Genomic DNA, 18,597 nt, shown 5'->3' with positions numbered 1-18,597 from the left:
TTCGCTAAACATACATATTTGTATACCCTTAGGTGTTTGGTGGTCCACATGCTGGGTTTTGCGAACAACATATTAAGTTCCAATGCCGCAAGAGCGAATGAACGAAAAGCGCATTCATCTATGACGGCATGATTCTTTGTACTCCCGAATTGCCGCCAAATCGGCACCTCAGCTCTTATATGCGGCATTTTAAAGGGTCTTCATGTTCGTTGAAATATTAGGTGAGTGCTTCTTCTGTAAGGCAGAAGACCTGTTTCCGAAGTTGTACTGTTATTGTTCTGAAATATTCAATGGGCGAGAACCATTCTCAACAGAGTCATTTTGGTATGCGTCTTCTCGTTTTGCGTGTGCTAATATTTATGCCTTCTCTGCATAGACACCATCGAAAAACCTTAGCAAATGAAACACCGCTTCTAAAAAGGCCCGTGGATGTATGTATTATCCTACTCGTAGTACAAACTGTACAACCTAGTGTATTAGGGTGAGCAATTACCGATAACCGACAACTGTGAGATTAAAATGTTTTTAGCGGAAAGATGGTTTCTCCGTGACTTGTCGATGTAAAATCTTTCTCTGCCCTAATAACCATCTCTGTAACTTTATCACGCATTTTTGCAGGTTTCCGTCATTAGTTTTGTGGTAAGCGCAACTTTAATTCGTATTTGTTCAGCCACACTACAATAAGGATAAATCAGGTCAACAAGCTTTACAGTGCGTAAAAAAGTTAAGGGTAAAAGAAAGCTGCAGCAAGAACTAACCTTAATGTACCAACAATGATGTGTGCTGGACTCGGGTCACGCAAGAAGTGTTGTAAAAACATTTGCTCAGTACCAACTTGAGTTTAAAGGCTTTAGGGCCAAACACTTGGCTGGGGTTAAAAGCAAACTCCAATGGATAGTTTTTCACCTATATGATGTAACGTCTGTGCCTACAGGCGAATATTGTTAGAGAAAAATCAACACAAAACACAAAGATAAATACAACAAGGAATAGGCACATTCGGCTCTTGTAAATGTAGTAACAATTTTATTTACCAATGTTTGCCGGTTCTCCGACCACTGCTATTAAAATTGTCACGCTACAAGGGAGATAGGAATATTCCGGTTATTATAAATTACAGCCATACAATCGCCCCTGTACTGAAAAGCGGCACCCAACCCAAACGTGGTGTCTCGTACTAATAAATTATTGCAATCAGAAAGCATTTTTTCCGACCACTTTTACCACAAGTCCTAGATGATTGTATAATATTCCCAAGAGCTCTGAGTCATTGGTTTTGTGGTAATCACTACTTAGAGTAAAGCTATATTTTCTTCAGGCTGTTATACTCACTACAAATCATCTCTCCACGCTCTACAGCACTTTTAAAATGTAAGCGTAAATAAACCTGCAGCGAGAAACTCAATATAGAAAGAAAGTAGCCGCACTTCATGCCGCTTATGCAAGATGGTTTCTAGGAATAAAGAGTAAATGTGAACTTGAATTTGGAGGCTTTAGAACATAGTGTAGCAAATGGCATTGTGCAGTGTCGTGGACAATATGCTGAAGAGCGGGCCCAGTGCTTGCGGAAGAGAAAGCTCCAGGAAGGATGATGAAGAGGGAGAAGAGGCAGTTCTGAAGCGGTCGGCCAAGACGGCAGCGGTGCCCTCGCGGTGAATGCCCGAGGTCTGTCGCCGTTGCTGCCGTCCAAGTCACCATCCGTCGTGGTGTAGGCCCGACGAGAGCCCTGTACGCCGCCAGAAACAGCAGGAGTCCGGCGCAGGAGTAAGCGATGCGCCGTTGACGCAGAGTGCAGGAAGCGAGGCCTCGTTTCGGGCCTAAGCTGTCTCCTCCTGCGGCTAGTCATCGGCACCGCCACGCTCTTCGCAGTGGCAACATAACGACGGTTTGGAGATCTTCGGCGCACAGAGCTGAGCAGCCTCGCGGACAGTGCAACCTCGCATCGATACGCCCAAGCCACCGCCCCGTCTCTCCGTGACGCTACTGCACCGTGCCAGCCCCAGCGGACTCAAGTGAACACGTTCCTTGTTAGACCTCTTTGAATGTTGTAAATATTGTTCCCCGCTTTCCGTACCTGCCGGTTGGGTTGTCTCTTGAAAATATCGCAAATGCCCATTTGGATACATTTTTCACGGATCACAGCTCTCGGCGCCATCCGGCACATTCCTTCGTAACACCGAGCACTTTTCTCTGGTTTGAAAATATCAATAGCGGTATATATTTCAACACCTGTACGATATAAAATCTTTGGCAACAGGCTCGTCCTGTTAGGGGAACATGAACTGCAAGCGCAAAGATAATTACAATAGTGTAATATTCGCGTTCGGCTAGTGAAACTATAGTCGCATTTCGTATAGCCTAATCTTCGCTGACTATACGACGATCACTTTTAAAATCATTAATTGAGAATGCAGACAGTCCTGTGGAAGTTTTCGTTAAATAGTCAGATAACCTGCCCTCCTAAACGAGAATGCCTCGCACCATTATGTAAGTGAAATACGGCATGTCGCCGCTACAACCACCGTGACCACATGTCCTAGAATAACTGTTGAATATTCCTGAGAATTTTTCTGGTTCAGATTTTATGAAGATTGCCTAGTGTTGTTGCAAACGATACGCATCATGCGTGTAAACCCGTTCCAGATAAAGTTGTCGGTGATTCTTGTCAAGGAGGAGTGTGTTGAAATGGGATGACAGGATTTAAACCCCCCCCCCCCAAAAAAAAAGGGTGAATAAACACGGGCTTCGCGCGAAAAAGATATACACAGAAAGGACGGGACGAGCGCAGATGCCCTCGTCCCGTCCTTTTTGTGTTTGTGTCTTTTTCGCGCGAAGCCCATGTTTATTCACCAAGATGCACCAACTCGCCCAACAACAAGTTCTCCCAATAAAACCGGTTTAGAGCATTTTTAGTTCTTATACGTGTAATGAAAATCGGCGCAACATGGTTTGTTTGCATCCGCAGTGGTCAGAGGTAATTTATGGTAGTGTGTTATCCACGCTGTTTTCACTTCTTCCACACCACATTTGTCGGTAGCATTCGCCCTTACAGCACCAGCCAAGTAGGTTTGGTGTCTCCATCTGCCAAAAAAAAATAACGTCATACTGTTTGTTATTGTCTAATGGGAACTGAAAGGGCAAATTAGACACAGAAATCGAAAGGAGACAACAGGATGAGTGCTAAATGTCTGCTTATACTTATCAGGCAGCACGAACTGATACCTGCAAGGGGTGTTCTCGAGAGATTTTTTGGAATAGCTATATTACCACTTAAAGCCAAAATCAAAGGTACAAGACAACTATTCGGCGGTCGTGCTTGCATACAGTCAATTTTTTGTCCCTTTCAGAATTTCTTGTGAAAAATGTAAGGTATAAATTGGTATAGACTCACAGAGTCTACCCTACCATACGTATTTATGCAACAAACCCCAAACTTTTTGTTGGCAGCCTGTGAAAAAAATAGTGTTAAAACATGACCCAAACAAGGCCTCGTCATGGCGGAAACCTAAAACCGGCTACCCTAACTAGCCACAATACTTTGATGAAACCACAAAAACAGTAACCCGTTTTTGTTCTCGAGCCCTTTTGAGATACCCGGTAACATAGCTTCCTGCGTTGTCTGAAAAAACAACAATGGTATGAGCAATATATGGGAATAGTTGGCACTTCTAAGTACTTTTGTATATGCAACGTGCCGCTAATATTTTCTTGCTAACCAACGCCCACGCCGAGGGCAAGGTGACGGTTAATATATAAATCATTTTAGTGCGTATCTGTGAGCAAAAAGAGCATAGTTACTGTAAATTTGGCGTTAAAAATTACGGCACAACCAGCTCACATGGCTTGTGTACCGCATTAGCATGGCTGTCTCGGGCTGGCAATTTGACAATACAAAGCAGGTATTCCACAATAAAAAATCTCACGAACCACTGGGACTCCGACCCGACATATCCAATTCGTGTTACAGTGATGCTCCAAAAAATTCTGGGTATAATGAGCATCAACTTAACAATTGAGGAGACTGAATTCCTTCCGGAAGCCGGGTATAAATCTGTACAAACGGTCAATTTCTTCCACAAAAGCCGAAGTTAAACTGCAGGCGTCGGCTTGGAGTACAGGGTGGAGTTCTGGTAAAAATGAGAACAACGACTATACTTCCTATAAATTTCGGGTCTCTTCGAATGTACTTTTTCATTTTCGAAGAACATGGCAATATTTTGAGTATCACAAGCAAAAAGGGCCTGCTATTTCAGCGAAGTTTAAACAATAATTTTGTGAGGAGCACAGACCTAAGAAGCCTTAGACAGACTGTAGCTTCCTGTGATAAGGACAAGCTCTGGCCCTTTAAGACACAGAGCCAAAAGACAGTTTTTGTTTCAAGCAAAGCAGCACCTAATGCGATGAGTTATAATCTCGGTGGACTGTATCAACTTAAAAACACCCGTCAGTCATTCGAGGTTATATTCAAACATGGCTGAATAAGCCGCCATATCGAGCTACAAAGCTGGTTGGCCGCTTTAGGGCGACTCGCCCTCGTTCCTTGAGAACAACTGAACGAACGCCAAATACTTTAAGTTCACAGTGCTTTCCAGGCAATACGAAAATAGATTCTACGCCTTCTTCTTTGTTGGTCCGTATTTTTGAATATTTGCTCATCAGGAGTGTATACTATATATGTGTTTATGTGTCGGGCTTGGGGTAGTCTACGGACCACAGCCGCCATTTCGAAGGAACTGATAAGTGTGATTGTCGCTCCTCGTTCAAGGTGTAGTGTCCAGAAAGCATATCCGTAATCCGTAATGTCAGATCTTTGTTTACTGCTACAAAGATCAGGTACAAACAACCTTTTTCGGGAGGTGTATTTGGGTTGCGTCCGGCATGGTTTCTTCTACCGGCTGTTTTGCCTAGCGCGTAATATTCACAAAATATTTGTTCAAAAATATTTGGTGTTGTGTTAATAAGGCCAGAAAGAACGCAGTCTTCCGCATGTGAGTGCATGTCTAGCAGTGTTTTGTGCTTTTTAGCTCCAATGTTTGTGTGCTGCTTTTACGAGAGTTCCACTTTTGCTATTGTGGTTGCGTCAGATTCCGGCAGAAGAGAGTATTGTGTGTTCGCGATACTCATCAGCAAAGCTATGACAATTTTTTCACGTCTGCTTCGCTGAAGCTGAAAGTTGTAAGGCGAAGGAGGTCTTCGTCCTCGGACACGTGAAGGAAGTTTATGAGGACGGTAAAGCAGGTCACCGGTTAAGGAAATAAATAGCTAACTATTGCAGTAGCTGGTGCCTGTATCCTGGCATGTTATAAGAAAACCCGCGTTGCGGAAAGCCCATGTCGAAGACTGCCGGAAGAGGCAAACAAGCGCTGTTTTTTGTACTGACTTTAAAGTAACAGCTTCGATAGATTCACAACGTACAGTGCATTCTCCAATGCTTCTGACGACAGTTAATTTATTCCCAGTGCCTTGGGTGCACTCTAGCATTACTGCGAAAAAATGACGAATGAGTAACAACAAATGTAGCACCTCCTTTTAAAAGGCTATACATAGGTTTTCGAAGTGGCCAAAAGCGCATTAGAGCAGCTATCGGCACGCACCTCCCATTGCGCAAGCAGTTTGTAAGGCCTTGAGTGACAATTCACAAGTATGCAACCATGCCGAGTACAGCAGTCTCCAACTTGTCCTCTCTGCAGCAGCGCCTTCGAAGTAATCAAAAAAGAGCTGTTGCAATTGTATTGCGTTGCTGCAGCACGGCTGCTCCGCTGACGATAGGTCTGCGTCAATATTTACATTGGTTGGAGTCAGTGGTCTCTTATATCTTGACACCGTCAATGTTTATCCTTGATTCCCCAGTTGTTATGGGGAGTCTATGTGGTGCACTGAAAAAAACTGTCCCTGAAGATCACACCTATGTAGTGGGAGGAGATGGTGGTGGTACTCAAAAATACCGCAGACCATGTTGTGTGCGACAATATAATTGGTCATTTTGCAGGCCGCTGTACGACCGGATCACGAGCCCGAGAGCAGCAACGTAGTTCACCTTTGTGCAACCGCCCTATTAGCTGACCTGCTGTGCACCGCAAATCCTGGGTACCTTCGTAAAGGACAATCGCACGTTCCGGTGAACGGCCAGAAAAGCAGAAAAGGGACTGGAAGAAGGAGTTGTGGAAGTGGTCACAATAAATTTGGCTCACGAATTTGTATTCCCATTGAAGAAATTTTTTTGCGGTCAGATTTGGGCTTCCGAGGTACAACCCCGCTAGAAAGGAACTAGCTCACGATATACAAACTGAAGCTTTCTGAGCCCTTCCCGGTAAACAGTCCTGATTACTTTGTCAAAGGTATTCCGTGAAATCTCAAGCTGCCTTGTGGAGAGAAATGTGTTCTGGTCGAGTGTGTGGCCCGGCACGCTCATGCCTAACCCTCTAAGTAGCTGGAATGTTCTCGATAAATTATTTAATGTGTATTGTCGGTTTCTCACGAGGCCGGAAAACCGTTACTCCGTGACAGCTTTGGTGTGGTAATGTTTACTTGTTTGAAATTGAACACGGTGATTTCAGCGAAGGTGCGACATGTTCTTCACGAGCATTGTGAAAGTCTCTTTCGCAATATGAGTATGTCACTGCAGCAAACAACAGTTTGCAGAGACGGTTTTTACTAAAATGCGTTTACTAGATGCACGGCGGAAGTAGTTTTACGTCAACAAAGTGACCTTTGGATTAGTGTACCAAGTGCACCCCATTCTTCGCACCCGGGGTCACACCCTCTACTTCCTGGGAATGATTAGTTCGAGCTGCACCGCTCCTAAAGCGAGTTATACTTTCTTCAGTATCTTCGACCCCATTTTCACGAAACACATTCGGGATGAAGGGTATCTTTAGTAATGCAATAATGGGAAGTTGTGAAGTTTGCTCCGCTTGAACGGTAAACATCCGCTTGAACGGTAAACATCCACTGGGACCTTCTGTCCCTGTGGAGAGGGTATCAATGCGGCGAGGCGTTTCTACGATAGCAGCACACCGGACTCAAAGCATTAGAACAACGTCTCCTTCAGCACCAGTGCCACGACACGGTAGTTGTAGGTGAAAACAATGAGTTGTCGGAAAATCTATTACATGATAGGACGCCGAATTTAAAAAGTGTGGAACCGCAGGCACTGAAAAAGCGCAACTGAATACATTCTGCGACACCAGTACAAGAATGGAAGAACAACGGGGTTCGACGCCGTCATTTGATAATGTTGGCGGTAACAATACACCCCATGTAACCCTCACTGGGAGATTTTGCTACGCACAGGGACACATTGCTGACACGTGTACACGCATACGAAAGGGAGTTTATCGACTTCACCCGTCTCAAGGAAGCAACATGTTGACACAATAGTTTTATACAAGTAGCATTTGTAACGTATATACTCGATAAAGAGCGCTTTTAGGTATGCATGCGTGTTACCTGTATTCAATAACGATTGATTGACACTAAAGAAAAGAAAAAGTTCAGGAACTTGAAATTCAGGGCGTTTGTGTAGTATCCGGTGAATGCATCTAGTGCGATTTAGATAAAAGGAGGAGGCCTTGTGACGCTTCTAAACTAAAGCCCTGCACAATTAATGCAAACGCTAATTTCCTTTGTCTCATATGATCCACATTTTTATTTTTATTGACATTTATGAATAATAGCGAACTGCCTCAATATGAGCTGATAGTTTGGGTAACCCTTTGTGGATACTGAAAATACAGAATGATTTTTGTGAAAAGAAATTTTGGTAATCGATCCTGCCCTTTTGCGAAAAATATAATGAACATCTCGTGGTGCAGAAAGTAAATGAGATAGAAAATATGCTGCAGCAATGTTAGAACATTGAAACATTTTGGTATCAATAGAGTGAATCCCGGCTACCTAAGTGCTGTTTTGAGATATCTATTTTAATCCATCTATAAAACGTGTTGCATTCAGGACTCATTGAATAGAGAATGAAATATATTTTGCCTCCCTAGAACTACACTTATAGTTATGTTGAGGAGACTAAAAAACTTCTCAAATACGCGTGGATCATTTGAGTACCTATTTGCAAAAATTGAAAACAGAGACAACAGATTGGGACAACCAATTTGGGCAATCCATGCGACCCTCGAGCATGAAAATCAATGAACCTCTTGTGGCACGAAAGCAAATATCACACAAAATATGCTGAAGCAGTGATTAAACAATGAAAAGATATCGCTGCCAACACAATGATTACCAACGACCTAAATTACGCGTTTTGAGATAGTTATTTCTAACCATCAGTGTAACAATTTGGTTTCGCCTGAGCGCTCTACATTCATTGGCGCGAGAATAAAGTTTGTTTGTCGGTCGTATATTTTCATTTATTGATAATATTTGTGCTTGATAAAATAAGTCAAGAAGAAGATCATTCTGACCAAAACATAATATAAACGTATCAGACATGTGCACTGCATAGGTTTGCAATATTCAACAACGTTTATAACCTGTAACGATGCTGCCAGCACGTTTTATGAAACAAATCAGACGTATCATTATAAAATAACTTGACTACAATAAACAAGGTGAGGGGTTTACCTGACAAGTAGTATTGCCCATGTATGATCCCCAGTACCAGTTTTCACCAACCTGGCAGTATTGGTGGCAGTCAAAAACTGCCCGTCTCTACAAAAAAGATAAAATGTTTTATTCGCTACGAATCATCCACACTGCTTAAAAAGCCACATAAAAGATTTATACTATATGTACAGCATATGTAGATTAAGGGTTTGCTTTTACTGTGTTCTTGTTTTTGTTCTTTTTTCAGCTGAATATTCAACGTAGAATACAAGTTGTATTTTTCTTAATTCTCTTTTGAACTTTTTAGCTGCAACTGAGCCGGCACTAGCCTTGATGTCATACATAACGACATCACTTGCTAAAAACCACTGCTTCTTTAAATTTGCCATACAACACCAGACGGAAAAGCACTGGTATTTTGAAATGTGTCGAGCGGGTTAAAAAAGATGAAGATTTTTGACAAGCTAACAACACAAGCAAGTCACGAGGAAGGGGAACAGCAATGAGAGCTTGTGCGGGTAAAATACAGCTACGGATGCCCATACACCTGCTATAGAGTAAATATTTGCTAAAAGGGAGGCATTTATACCTTTATAGTACATATTGGATACTATACAGAGCTACTATACTGTGTATACAGAGTTCGATAAAGGGAGGGCGAAATTGGTGCCGGGGACAACTTCACGTTATTAACAGCACCAAGTATTAAGGCAAAAAGACGAGTGCTCACAAAAAAACTGCTGTACAAAGAGACTATGCAAAGGAAGTGTCATAAAAGATATCTGACATATTTCGCATAGCTCACAGGCGTTGCACGACCAACACAGCCGATTGATTGATTGTAGAGTTGAAGCGCCGACGCAACGAAGGCGATGAGGCTCGCTGTAGCGGAGGGCTCTAAATTAATTTTGACCACCTGGTGATCCTTAACGTGCGCCGAAATCTCGTACACACGGGTGTTCCTGCTTTAAGCCTCCATCAGTAAAGTGGCCGCCGCGTCCGGGAATTTAACCCGCGACCTCGCGCTTAGCAGCACAACGCCTTAGCCACTGAGCCACCGCGGCGGGTGACCAACACTGCAGAACTCTAAGCAAATCTAAGGTGGCCTCCAAACCAGTCAGCCATTTTTACCATTCCACGCATTTCGTTGAGGCAAAAACAGTGCTTGACCATGTGTACGATCTATGTGTCTAATACCCACGCGTCTGCTTCCTTTATTGCGAACAGAAAACAATGCAGAAAAATAAAAAAGCAACAACCTCTGCGGGCTACTTACAACGGGTAAATTCAGACACTGTGATGGGACATAAATTTATACAAATTATCTGAAAACGTTGTTTGGACAACCCCAAAATTGGGGTTGTAATGCTTTTTTCTGGTTTTCCTTGAATGATACTGTCATTGTATATCTGTATTCTTTCTTGTGTGTTGGTTTTTGTCGCGAAATAAATATTACCATTGGAATAATCTGAAGTCTGCACTGCGGACCTGTTTACCGTATAGGCTAAGATTCTTTGTAGACGTTACATCATTTTTGTTTGGTTATTTTGTTTTGAGACAATGCTTAATATATTATCCCTCACCAGCTTTCCTAGAAAATCAAATATTTCGTTCCTTTCGATAAATTGTGGCTTCAATTTGTAGAATCCGATTTTAGATGGTTTGCTTAGTATATCGCGTTCTTTTTTGTAATTCTGAAAGTTGTGAGATAATGGCCAAATTTTCTTCGTACCACTCCCAATCTGCCAGTAATGTGATCGGAATTAATGAGTTTTTTAGAAATGTAAAGCTGCCATGAACCCACTTGCGGACCCACAAGGGGGGATTGGCCAGGGCTAACTCAATTGCTCAAATTCGCGAGGACCTCAAAATACCAAATTATTGCCTGAAAGAACCATGCCGTAAAAAGAAACTTCCAGCACAAATTGCTCTGGTTCGTTTCTTCTTCTTCTAAAGCCACGTCCAACCTTTTTAAACGTGTTCGCTGCAACGGTGGCTTTATTCTTGTTCCCCGAGGTGAGACGGCGTTTGAAAGTGCTCGAAAATCCGCTTGGTGTGGCTCCGTATGTAGGTCCGTAGGTCCTTTGTTTGAGTCTTTGGGCGTGATATATGCGAAAAAACGAACGAGCCGCCAAGACCTGTTCTCATGAATGCTTTAATTTGATAGGTTAAGACCCTCGTATGCATTCAGTAAAGGACCAGATATGATACCGAGTGGCTGACGTGTTGGTAACCACATGCAAATAACCAGTGACAACCAAGTTTGCAGCTATTCAGTTTGCCAGTAGCAATCTTCGCCGGTGGTAGTGCACCTAGCTGACTTAGTTATAGCGACATACATTGCGAGCGGGTTTCATAAAAGGTTTCTGTATGGCCGTATTCCCATGCAAATAACATTTTCTTCATAATTTGCTTGAATAAAAATCTGTCCTACGCAATCTCGCTTAATAAATGGTAAGGTAACAGTATTTTGGAATTCCTCTATAAAGTTTTCCTAAAAATCAACGCAAAATTCACTCAGCAGATTCTTTCTAACAAGGCCTTCAACCCACCTGGAAATGGCTCTTATAATGTCATTAGGTTTTCAACGCATCGAGAGGACATTACTGTGCACTTGTAAACACGATGATAATAGTAGGCGGGTCATAATGCAGTGCATTACACAAAAAAACAAAAGTCTTTTGAGGCAACTTGAGCTGCTTGCAATCCAGAGTGTGAATCTGGCCACAGGATCTTGGTACCGATACTTAAGAAGCCGTTGCATCAGTGTCCCCTCCACTTGCAGCGCATGAGGCTGACCTTGCAGCGCTACCCGTTCAAACTGGTGCACAAGCCAGGCCAAGACGTTTTTCTTGCGGATGCTTTATCGTGTTTTTCGAGCAAAGGAGCATGCGTAAGCAAACGGAGCAGTTTCAAGTCAATGTGCTAGAATTTCTTTCCGCCTCGGAACCCCGTTAAAAAGCATTCTTGCAGCAACAAACTACGATCCCGTTCCCGTCAAGCTGCGGGAATACGCGCTGACCAGTTGGCCTGACAAAAAGCACGAGGTTCCTGAAGCACTCCAAGCCTACTGGTCTTATCAGGAAGCGATGCAGGCACCACACGGTCTCCTGTTTTGCAGCAACAAGGTAATTGTACCACGCTCGAGGAAAAGAAACTTCGGCTATTCTGCACGTCAGTCGTCTTAGAGCCGATTAGATGAACGCGCGGGTGCGAAGCGTCGTGTTCTGACCCTGCAGGGCGAGCGACATTGAACAATTTTGCCGACACTGCGAAATATGACAAAAGCGTTCGCCGCGAAACGCAAATATGCCGCTTTTCCGCCATGAGGTTTCAACCTTACCCTGCGAGCCTGTAGGAATAGACCTATTCTTTTACGAGGGCCGACAATTTGCTAATATAGTTGACTTTCATTCCTTTTTTAAAATTAATGAATTTCGCTATACCACTGCCAACTTACTTAAGTCTTGGTGCGCCGAGATTTTTGCAGTTTTTGGATTAACGCTAAAACTATGTAGCGAAAACAAGCCGCCATTCAACAGCACCGGTTCAAACGAATTCTACATGCACTCGGTGTTACCCACGTAACATCAAGCCCGTATCATCCACGCTCAAAAGGGATGACGAAGAGGGGAGTGCAAAAAGCAAAAACACCAACTAAAAAGTGCTATCTTACAACGCCCGACTTCCAATTGGCTCTTCTTGCATGGCGTAATACACCTCGAGATGCTGTTTTAAAGTCCCCAGTGCAGAGACTGATGGGGAGGCAGACGAGGACCCTGCGGCCCGTACCCACAAGCCACCTGGTGCCGGAGGCCGTGCCCAACCAAGCCGTCCAGAACCGCCTACAGGAGATCCGCCAACGCCAGAGGATCTACTACAACCGCGGCTCCAGGAACCTGCCATCTCTATCGCCTGGGCAACAAGTGACTTCATACGACACCCACTGAAAGACTTCGACACCTGCGGTCTTTCTGTGGCCGGCTGAGACGCCGCGATCATGGTTGTTGAAAACGGAAGAGGGTCAGAAACTTCGACGTACGTTCTCGCGAGCATTTGTGAGAAGCACCTCCGCCACATGGCGAAGAGAGACCGCCTGCCGGTTCCGAGCAACAACTCGATGCCCTGCCCACTCAAGAGCTACGCAGAAGCACAAGGGCACGCTAAGAGCCATCCGCTACCCCCAACCTGAAAGAAAATTTTAATTGTTTGCTTCCCTAAGAAAGGGGAGATATAACACGGCACAGTCACTCTGACGTCACCGACCCTTTTGGTAAAATCACGTGACCTGTTACATCACCCTTCGTTCCTATTTCTACTTCGTTGCAACAACAATAAACGTTGTTCGTCACCCGACCGCCGGCCGCTTACAGTTTACAAAATTACTCTGAACCCCTAATTTCGGCTTTTATATGGCGCAAGGCACATTTGAGGTTGCGTGCCGTGTTGCTGCATGTAAAAAAAACGTTAGGTTAAAGGGCAACAATACATTATACTGTATAGGAGGCCTTAAAAAATTTATATGGGTTCTTCGAACCTAGAAGCAATTAACGTTGGTTGTATGGAATACCCAAAGCAGTGTTTATGATGGCTTCTAAAAAACCTAAAGTGCGCATAGACCGGCCACCTTAAATGTTAATTGAGTGACGGCTCAATTGATAATATTTCTATAAACAAAAAAAATCGCACTGCGTATACTTTTTCAGCTCTTAGTCTGCATGGAATTGGCCTTGAGCGTTCTTGCAACGAGGAGCAATTATAATGTAGTCCTTCTATTAAAACTTGTGAAGACGCCCCCCAAACAAAAATGTCAACCGTTCAGAGTCACCATAAGGTACTAACGACTTAGAAAAATAACACAAAGAAGGTGTTTTCTACTAACTTTTACTTTAAAAACACAGCTTATATAAGCGTCAGCCGCAAACTGAAACGCCCTCACATAACAGCACTGCACAAGCCATACTTACCCCAAAGTAAGGCTTTTCCGGACAAGCATAAAGGCTTGGGTGGAAAACTTTTTTCAGGATTGTGGGGTAATCGCCCTCTGCATATAAACACATTCATAAAAATAAGAGAGCCAAGAGTGTAATCGTTTTTAACCAGTGTTCTCAAAACATAAAGTACAAGTACAGGCCTTAAATAAAAAGTGTGTGATCTTCCACAGAGTGCAACGAAAATTTTTAAACGGTACATTTTCTTAACTAAACATATTGGGTTATATGACAGCAGTTATTACCTGGAAAACGTTCGGCTCATTGAACTCGAAATAAAGCACCATATTTTAATGTACTGATTTAGGATTTATGAATGCTCAGGTATATTGGACAGGAAATAAAAAAATCTAAAACAGGTCAATCCTAACAACACACTTTCTGTATTTATGTTGCTAATTTGATAAAAAACAGCTTGCAGCAATTTTTCTTGCAAACGGATGTATGGAGTAAGCTTCGTTATATGTTACTTCTCGTGCAAAATTTAAAGTGTGTGAAATTGCACTGCGGTCTAGTGCTTCTTGCTTTAACCGATATGTTGTACAAGAATCAAAGCAAGCATTTCTCTTTGACAAATTAGAAAAAATCGTAGCCAGTTACCAAGATAAGCAGGCATTCGGGTAAAGCTGCGCGTACGCCTAATCGGTAACGAGTTAATAGATGTTTTTTGCACTTCTTCCTGAAGAAAATTTAGAAAGTTTTTTTTTTCCCTAAATGTGATATCCTTCGTGTTACTACGAAGTGTATTCCAGAGAATTTATTTCTTTCGTTGAAACAACGTAAGAGAATTCTTCGCAAAGATACCTAAGGAGGTTGTTGAAGACGGGCGCGCTGCAGTACCCGTTATTAGAAAGCAAATGATCGCACATTTAGGTTTGTTGGCTCTGTTAGGGTGCTTTAAGCATGGCCTGAAATCATCTTGTTGATGAAGAGAAATAAAAAAAATATTGATATTTTATAGTTTTTTACTTGTATGCAAAATGTTCATTTTTACAATCACACAGCTTTAGACGAGATTGGTTAATCAATAAATTTTCGCAATAACGGGAGTGGTATAAACAAGTCTGCCAGATTTGCAGCTGTGATGCGCAGACAGGAAACAGCGGACCTGGTGGGCTTTACTAGGTATAACTGCCCGAATCCGAATATACAGTCCGCTTAAGTATAAAAAAAATTTTTGCGGCTCTGCTCAACTAGCCTTGGATGTGCAAAAAAAAACTTTGGATTAGTCGGGCTGAGCCTTGGTTTTGCTTGGTTAACCTGCGATGTAGCTGTGTTGCCGACCACGGCTCAAGGTTAGTCGGTCCCGTGCAACGCTCACAAGGAGGAGGCCCGCTTTCACTTTCGGCGAACGCGGCGTTCCTGTTTCAAAGTGAACGCGGGGCAAGATGAGTCACATATTCCGAGACGACCTTGCGGGGCATGCGTGGGAGGCCACGGTTTTGGTCAACTGCCGATCAGCTGAGCAGCTGCCACCGTTAAGTCACCAAACGGGTTAAAACGAGGCCTTGTGCGCAGCGCCGACAACGGGCACGGAGAATCGCGCGATGCGCTTTGAGGGGTGTGTCGCCGGGGGAGCGTCCGCGGTCAAAAGGTTAAATTGCGTACCCTCCGCGAAACCGCTGGACGACAGTAGTAAAGCTTTTCTTGAAAACATGGATGTAGAAGCAAGTTGCTATGGGTTTATGGTACGGGTTAGTATGGGTTTCTTGGTTTTACGAGGGTACGCGGTACGGGTAGCACTTTGGGCGACAGCGAAATGCAGTGCGTTGCGGAGCGCAATTTTGTTGGGCTAACTTAAGATTCAGGAATCCTCCAATCACAAATACCCCCTTCCAGCCAATCGAATTCATGATCCCGTACCCCCTATCTCCAAGTACGGGTTTCTTCAAGACCGCTTGATAAACGTAGATAAAGCAACACTTACCAACCCTGCGAGATAGCCCTCGTGGTAGTGCAACCGCACCAGACAAACCATTTTTCTAGGTATCCCCGGCTGAAGAAACAGAAGAGTCGTTCAAGACGCAACAAAGCATCCAAATCTCTAATAGATTGGACTAGGAGAGAACTTTCCGGCATGTGTTTTTCTATTTGAAGGTGCTGCTGAACTCTTTGAGAACCACGTTTGCTCTTCCGCAGAATCGACTTTATTTAAAGGGCATTCACCATGCTCGTGCAAAACATAACAGGTGGCGCTTTTCCTACAAGCACGCATCCGAAATCCCAAAGAAAGGGTCTCGATATTTGGTATGTAATGAAGACCTTGTTTCGCGGTGCGGATACCGAGATGGCGCAAGAAATGAACTAAGATTTTTGATGCGAGGGGTAAAGCACGATTCCTTCACTGGGGTTTTCTGTAACACCACGAAGCCGGTTTCAGTATTCGCGTCTTAGTTGGCCCCGATGGGGAACACAATTGATCTTCGCACGTGGCAGCTAAACCACAAAGTGAAAACACTGATTCGGAGAAAATTGGTGCCGGAGACTTAAGTTCCGGTAAACTGGCGAAACCATTCGCGCAGTGCTCAGGAAAAGGGGCAGAAGCTTTTCTTCCCGACGCCGAAACTCCATGTCGTCTTCTAAGTCGAGTGATTCGTAATGCAGTCATACAAAACAAGTTACTCAACCAAGCCCAATGTACAGTTCACGGAAATATTGAGGAAGCACACAGAAATCAGGGCGGCCCAATTATAGAGGCTGCACATACACAGCGCGTGTTGGTATCCTGCTGTGGCCTCTCTTTATCTGCGGTATTTTGTTGCCGTGATTTTTATGAGGACACATTTTTATAGGGTGTTTTGTTTCACATCAGGAATAACCGTTTTGCGTTAGGATTTTGACATCAGGCGTCTGATTTATAGTTTCGGCACATATAACTGTAGGAATTCTTTAAGACATCGAAGAAAACATCGCATGCTGCAAAGACAGTAAAAATTTAATTATAGGGTGGAGATGATCCTTCCTACTACACTCGCAATACGAAGTCTGTTTCTCTTGCTCTTACAAAGAATGCTTTCCCCATGGTTTCACTTAACGCCCCATTCTGCAAGTTTCTTAATTGCAAACTTTCTTACGGTGTATATGCGAAGACTAGCACGGCCGAATTGCGAACAGTGGGAAAGATTGTAACATCGCGGTCGTTCCTAATTATCGTTGAAATTGGACATAAATATATGGCTGTCACTTAGCGCACTGTGCCCAGTTTTTCAGAACATAAAGCCCAGGTAAAAAAAGCGGATTATTGACACTGTCAAAGTAAGGGAAGCCCTACCACTTTAGAATGTTAGTCTCTTATTTTATCTTTAAAATCAGATCCAGAGTATAAATTTTATTCTAGGCAAAGCAATAATTAAGGTAGAAAGATAGGTACATATTTTTTTTATTTGGGGGGTAGTAAGATCTACCTCCAAGACTGCTACATGCTTTTTCACCTCCAGCTAGCAGCCTGGTTACAAAAGTTCGACCACGTATGTAACATCCTCATGTAGAAAACACTCAAATTTGCCGCGTAAGTACCGAGCAACGCAATTCACTGTGCAATATCAGCTTTAGACTTGAAATCTGCGATTCAGTTATTCCCCGTGGGAAATTAATGGGGTTTTATGGAACAGACACGTAATATTGCATTTTTTTTAATTCCAAGCAACCTTTTTTATTGGTATTAGGCCTGTTGTTCCGCTGTTTGCTTGTGACACAGTGGGTCGTTTTGAAGGCTTAGATGTCTATAATAAATTGCTTTAGAGATTTCTTTCTCTTAGATGTAATGTTAGTAAATTGTATGTAAACTGCAAATGAAACAGGTAACTCTGAACTCCAATTTTTATGTTTATTTTTACTGAAAAACATCCTGAGCCATATTTTGTTGTTCGTCTATGGGTAAGGTCTCCCGAACACAAATTTCAATGGTTTTTGTGTGAGCGGGTAGTAGTTGTTACGTAATGATTAGAAACCTCGGGCTGATGATGCCTGCATAGGTATTTCGTAAGCATTAGAAAAACCCAGAAACAGGTAAGTCGGCACTATCGTTAACAGTCGCAGTCTTGTGGACAAAAAGCGCTGGGTAATATGTATGTGATTTAAGAAAAACAGCACGTCCTATATTGTGAATTTGATCACTTAATGGAGAACGAGGCATTGCAATAATCCCATTGCACATCACAATAATGCCCACTCATACGGCCGTATACCAGGACAAGTATGATTCCACATATTTCAGTGATTTTACATGTACTCGTTCCTTCAGACTCTCATTAATCTAGCAACCGATGTTTTTGATACGGTGGTGCTTAAGTATTCTAAACCAGATTAGTACGCATCATTGCGCAGCATCACATAAACAAGAACTCACCTATGTCTTCGTGCGGAATACATGTGCCTCCACTGCAGAGTCCAGCGGGCCCTACTCGCCTATTTCCATCTCCAGCAATCACCTACATATATCATAATGTCATGCGTACAAGTGACAGATAATTAGGACTGGTGAATGATTCGCAAATTAAAAAAACTTAACGCCTTTCTGTGTAGGCGATTGCAGTTAGTAGTTTGGTGGATCTGTAAATGCTGTATGAATGATTTACTATATATATTGCTGTCAGGCGTGCAATAACTGGTTTGGCTTTGCTATTTCTTTCTGAATGTTTGCTTGCAGAGTAAGCTTTATAAAATACAATGTTGCAATACTTCCTTGCTGCATAGTATTAGTGCAGCTGTTTTGTTGAAACTATTTTTTTCGCGGATTTCTAAGTTCCCAGAGGCATATCATGGTCAGTGCTTTTTAAACAGGCAGTATTCTTTTAAGTATTTAATCAATTGTAAAAACAGTGGATATAGTACAGTTGGTAGAGCACTGGCATGGACTTTGCAGACCGGGACTAAAATCCCATCGATGATACACATGTTTATATATAATTTTTACTCCGGTTGCTATTTTCTCCACCGGATAATAAGAACAAAAACAACGTGGCAATTTCGAAGAAGCGTGCGCTTGAGACGTTTATATTAAACAAAGTACTGACTCATCCCACAGAAGAAAATCTTTTATGTT

At 42.9% G+C, this 18,597-nt stretch overlaps 1 protein-coding gene across 1 annotated transcript in view; it reads right to left on the bottom strand.

The window, feature by feature from the left end:
• Positions 1–2,879: 2,879 nt before the first annotated feature.
• LOC144142226 (uncharacterized) overlaps positions 2,880–18,597 on the bottom strand; it is a 79,412-nt gene continuing 63,694 nt past the window's right edge. The window contains exons 7-10 of the mRNA XM_077673586.1: positions 17,902–17,983; positions 13,530–13,606; positions 8,581–8,667; positions 2,880–3,081 (exon numbers count right to left, since the gene is read on the bottom strand). Coding sequence (XP_077529712.1) covers positions 2,980–3,081; positions 8,581–8,667; positions 13,530–13,606; positions 17,902–17,983 — 348 coding nt within the window. The 3' untranslated portion in view covers positions 2,880–2,979. The remainder of the gene's footprint in view (positions 3,082–8,580; positions 8,668–13,529; positions 13,607–17,901; positions 17,984–18,597) is intronic.

Source organism: Haemaphysalis longicornis, unplaced genomic scaffold, assembly GCF_048455015.1.
Source record: "Haemaphysalis longicornis isolate Haplotype H1 unplaced genomic scaffold, Haemaphysalis longicornis Haplotype H1 scaffold_6, whole genome shotgun sequence".
Classification (NCBI taxonomy): domain Eukaryota; kingdom Metazoa; phylum Arthropoda; class Arachnida; order Ixodida; family Ixodidae; genus Haemaphysalis; species Haemaphysalis longicornis.
The sequence above is the reverse complement of the archived record's forward strand: the minus strand, read 5'-3'. Positions and strand labels throughout refer to the sequence as shown.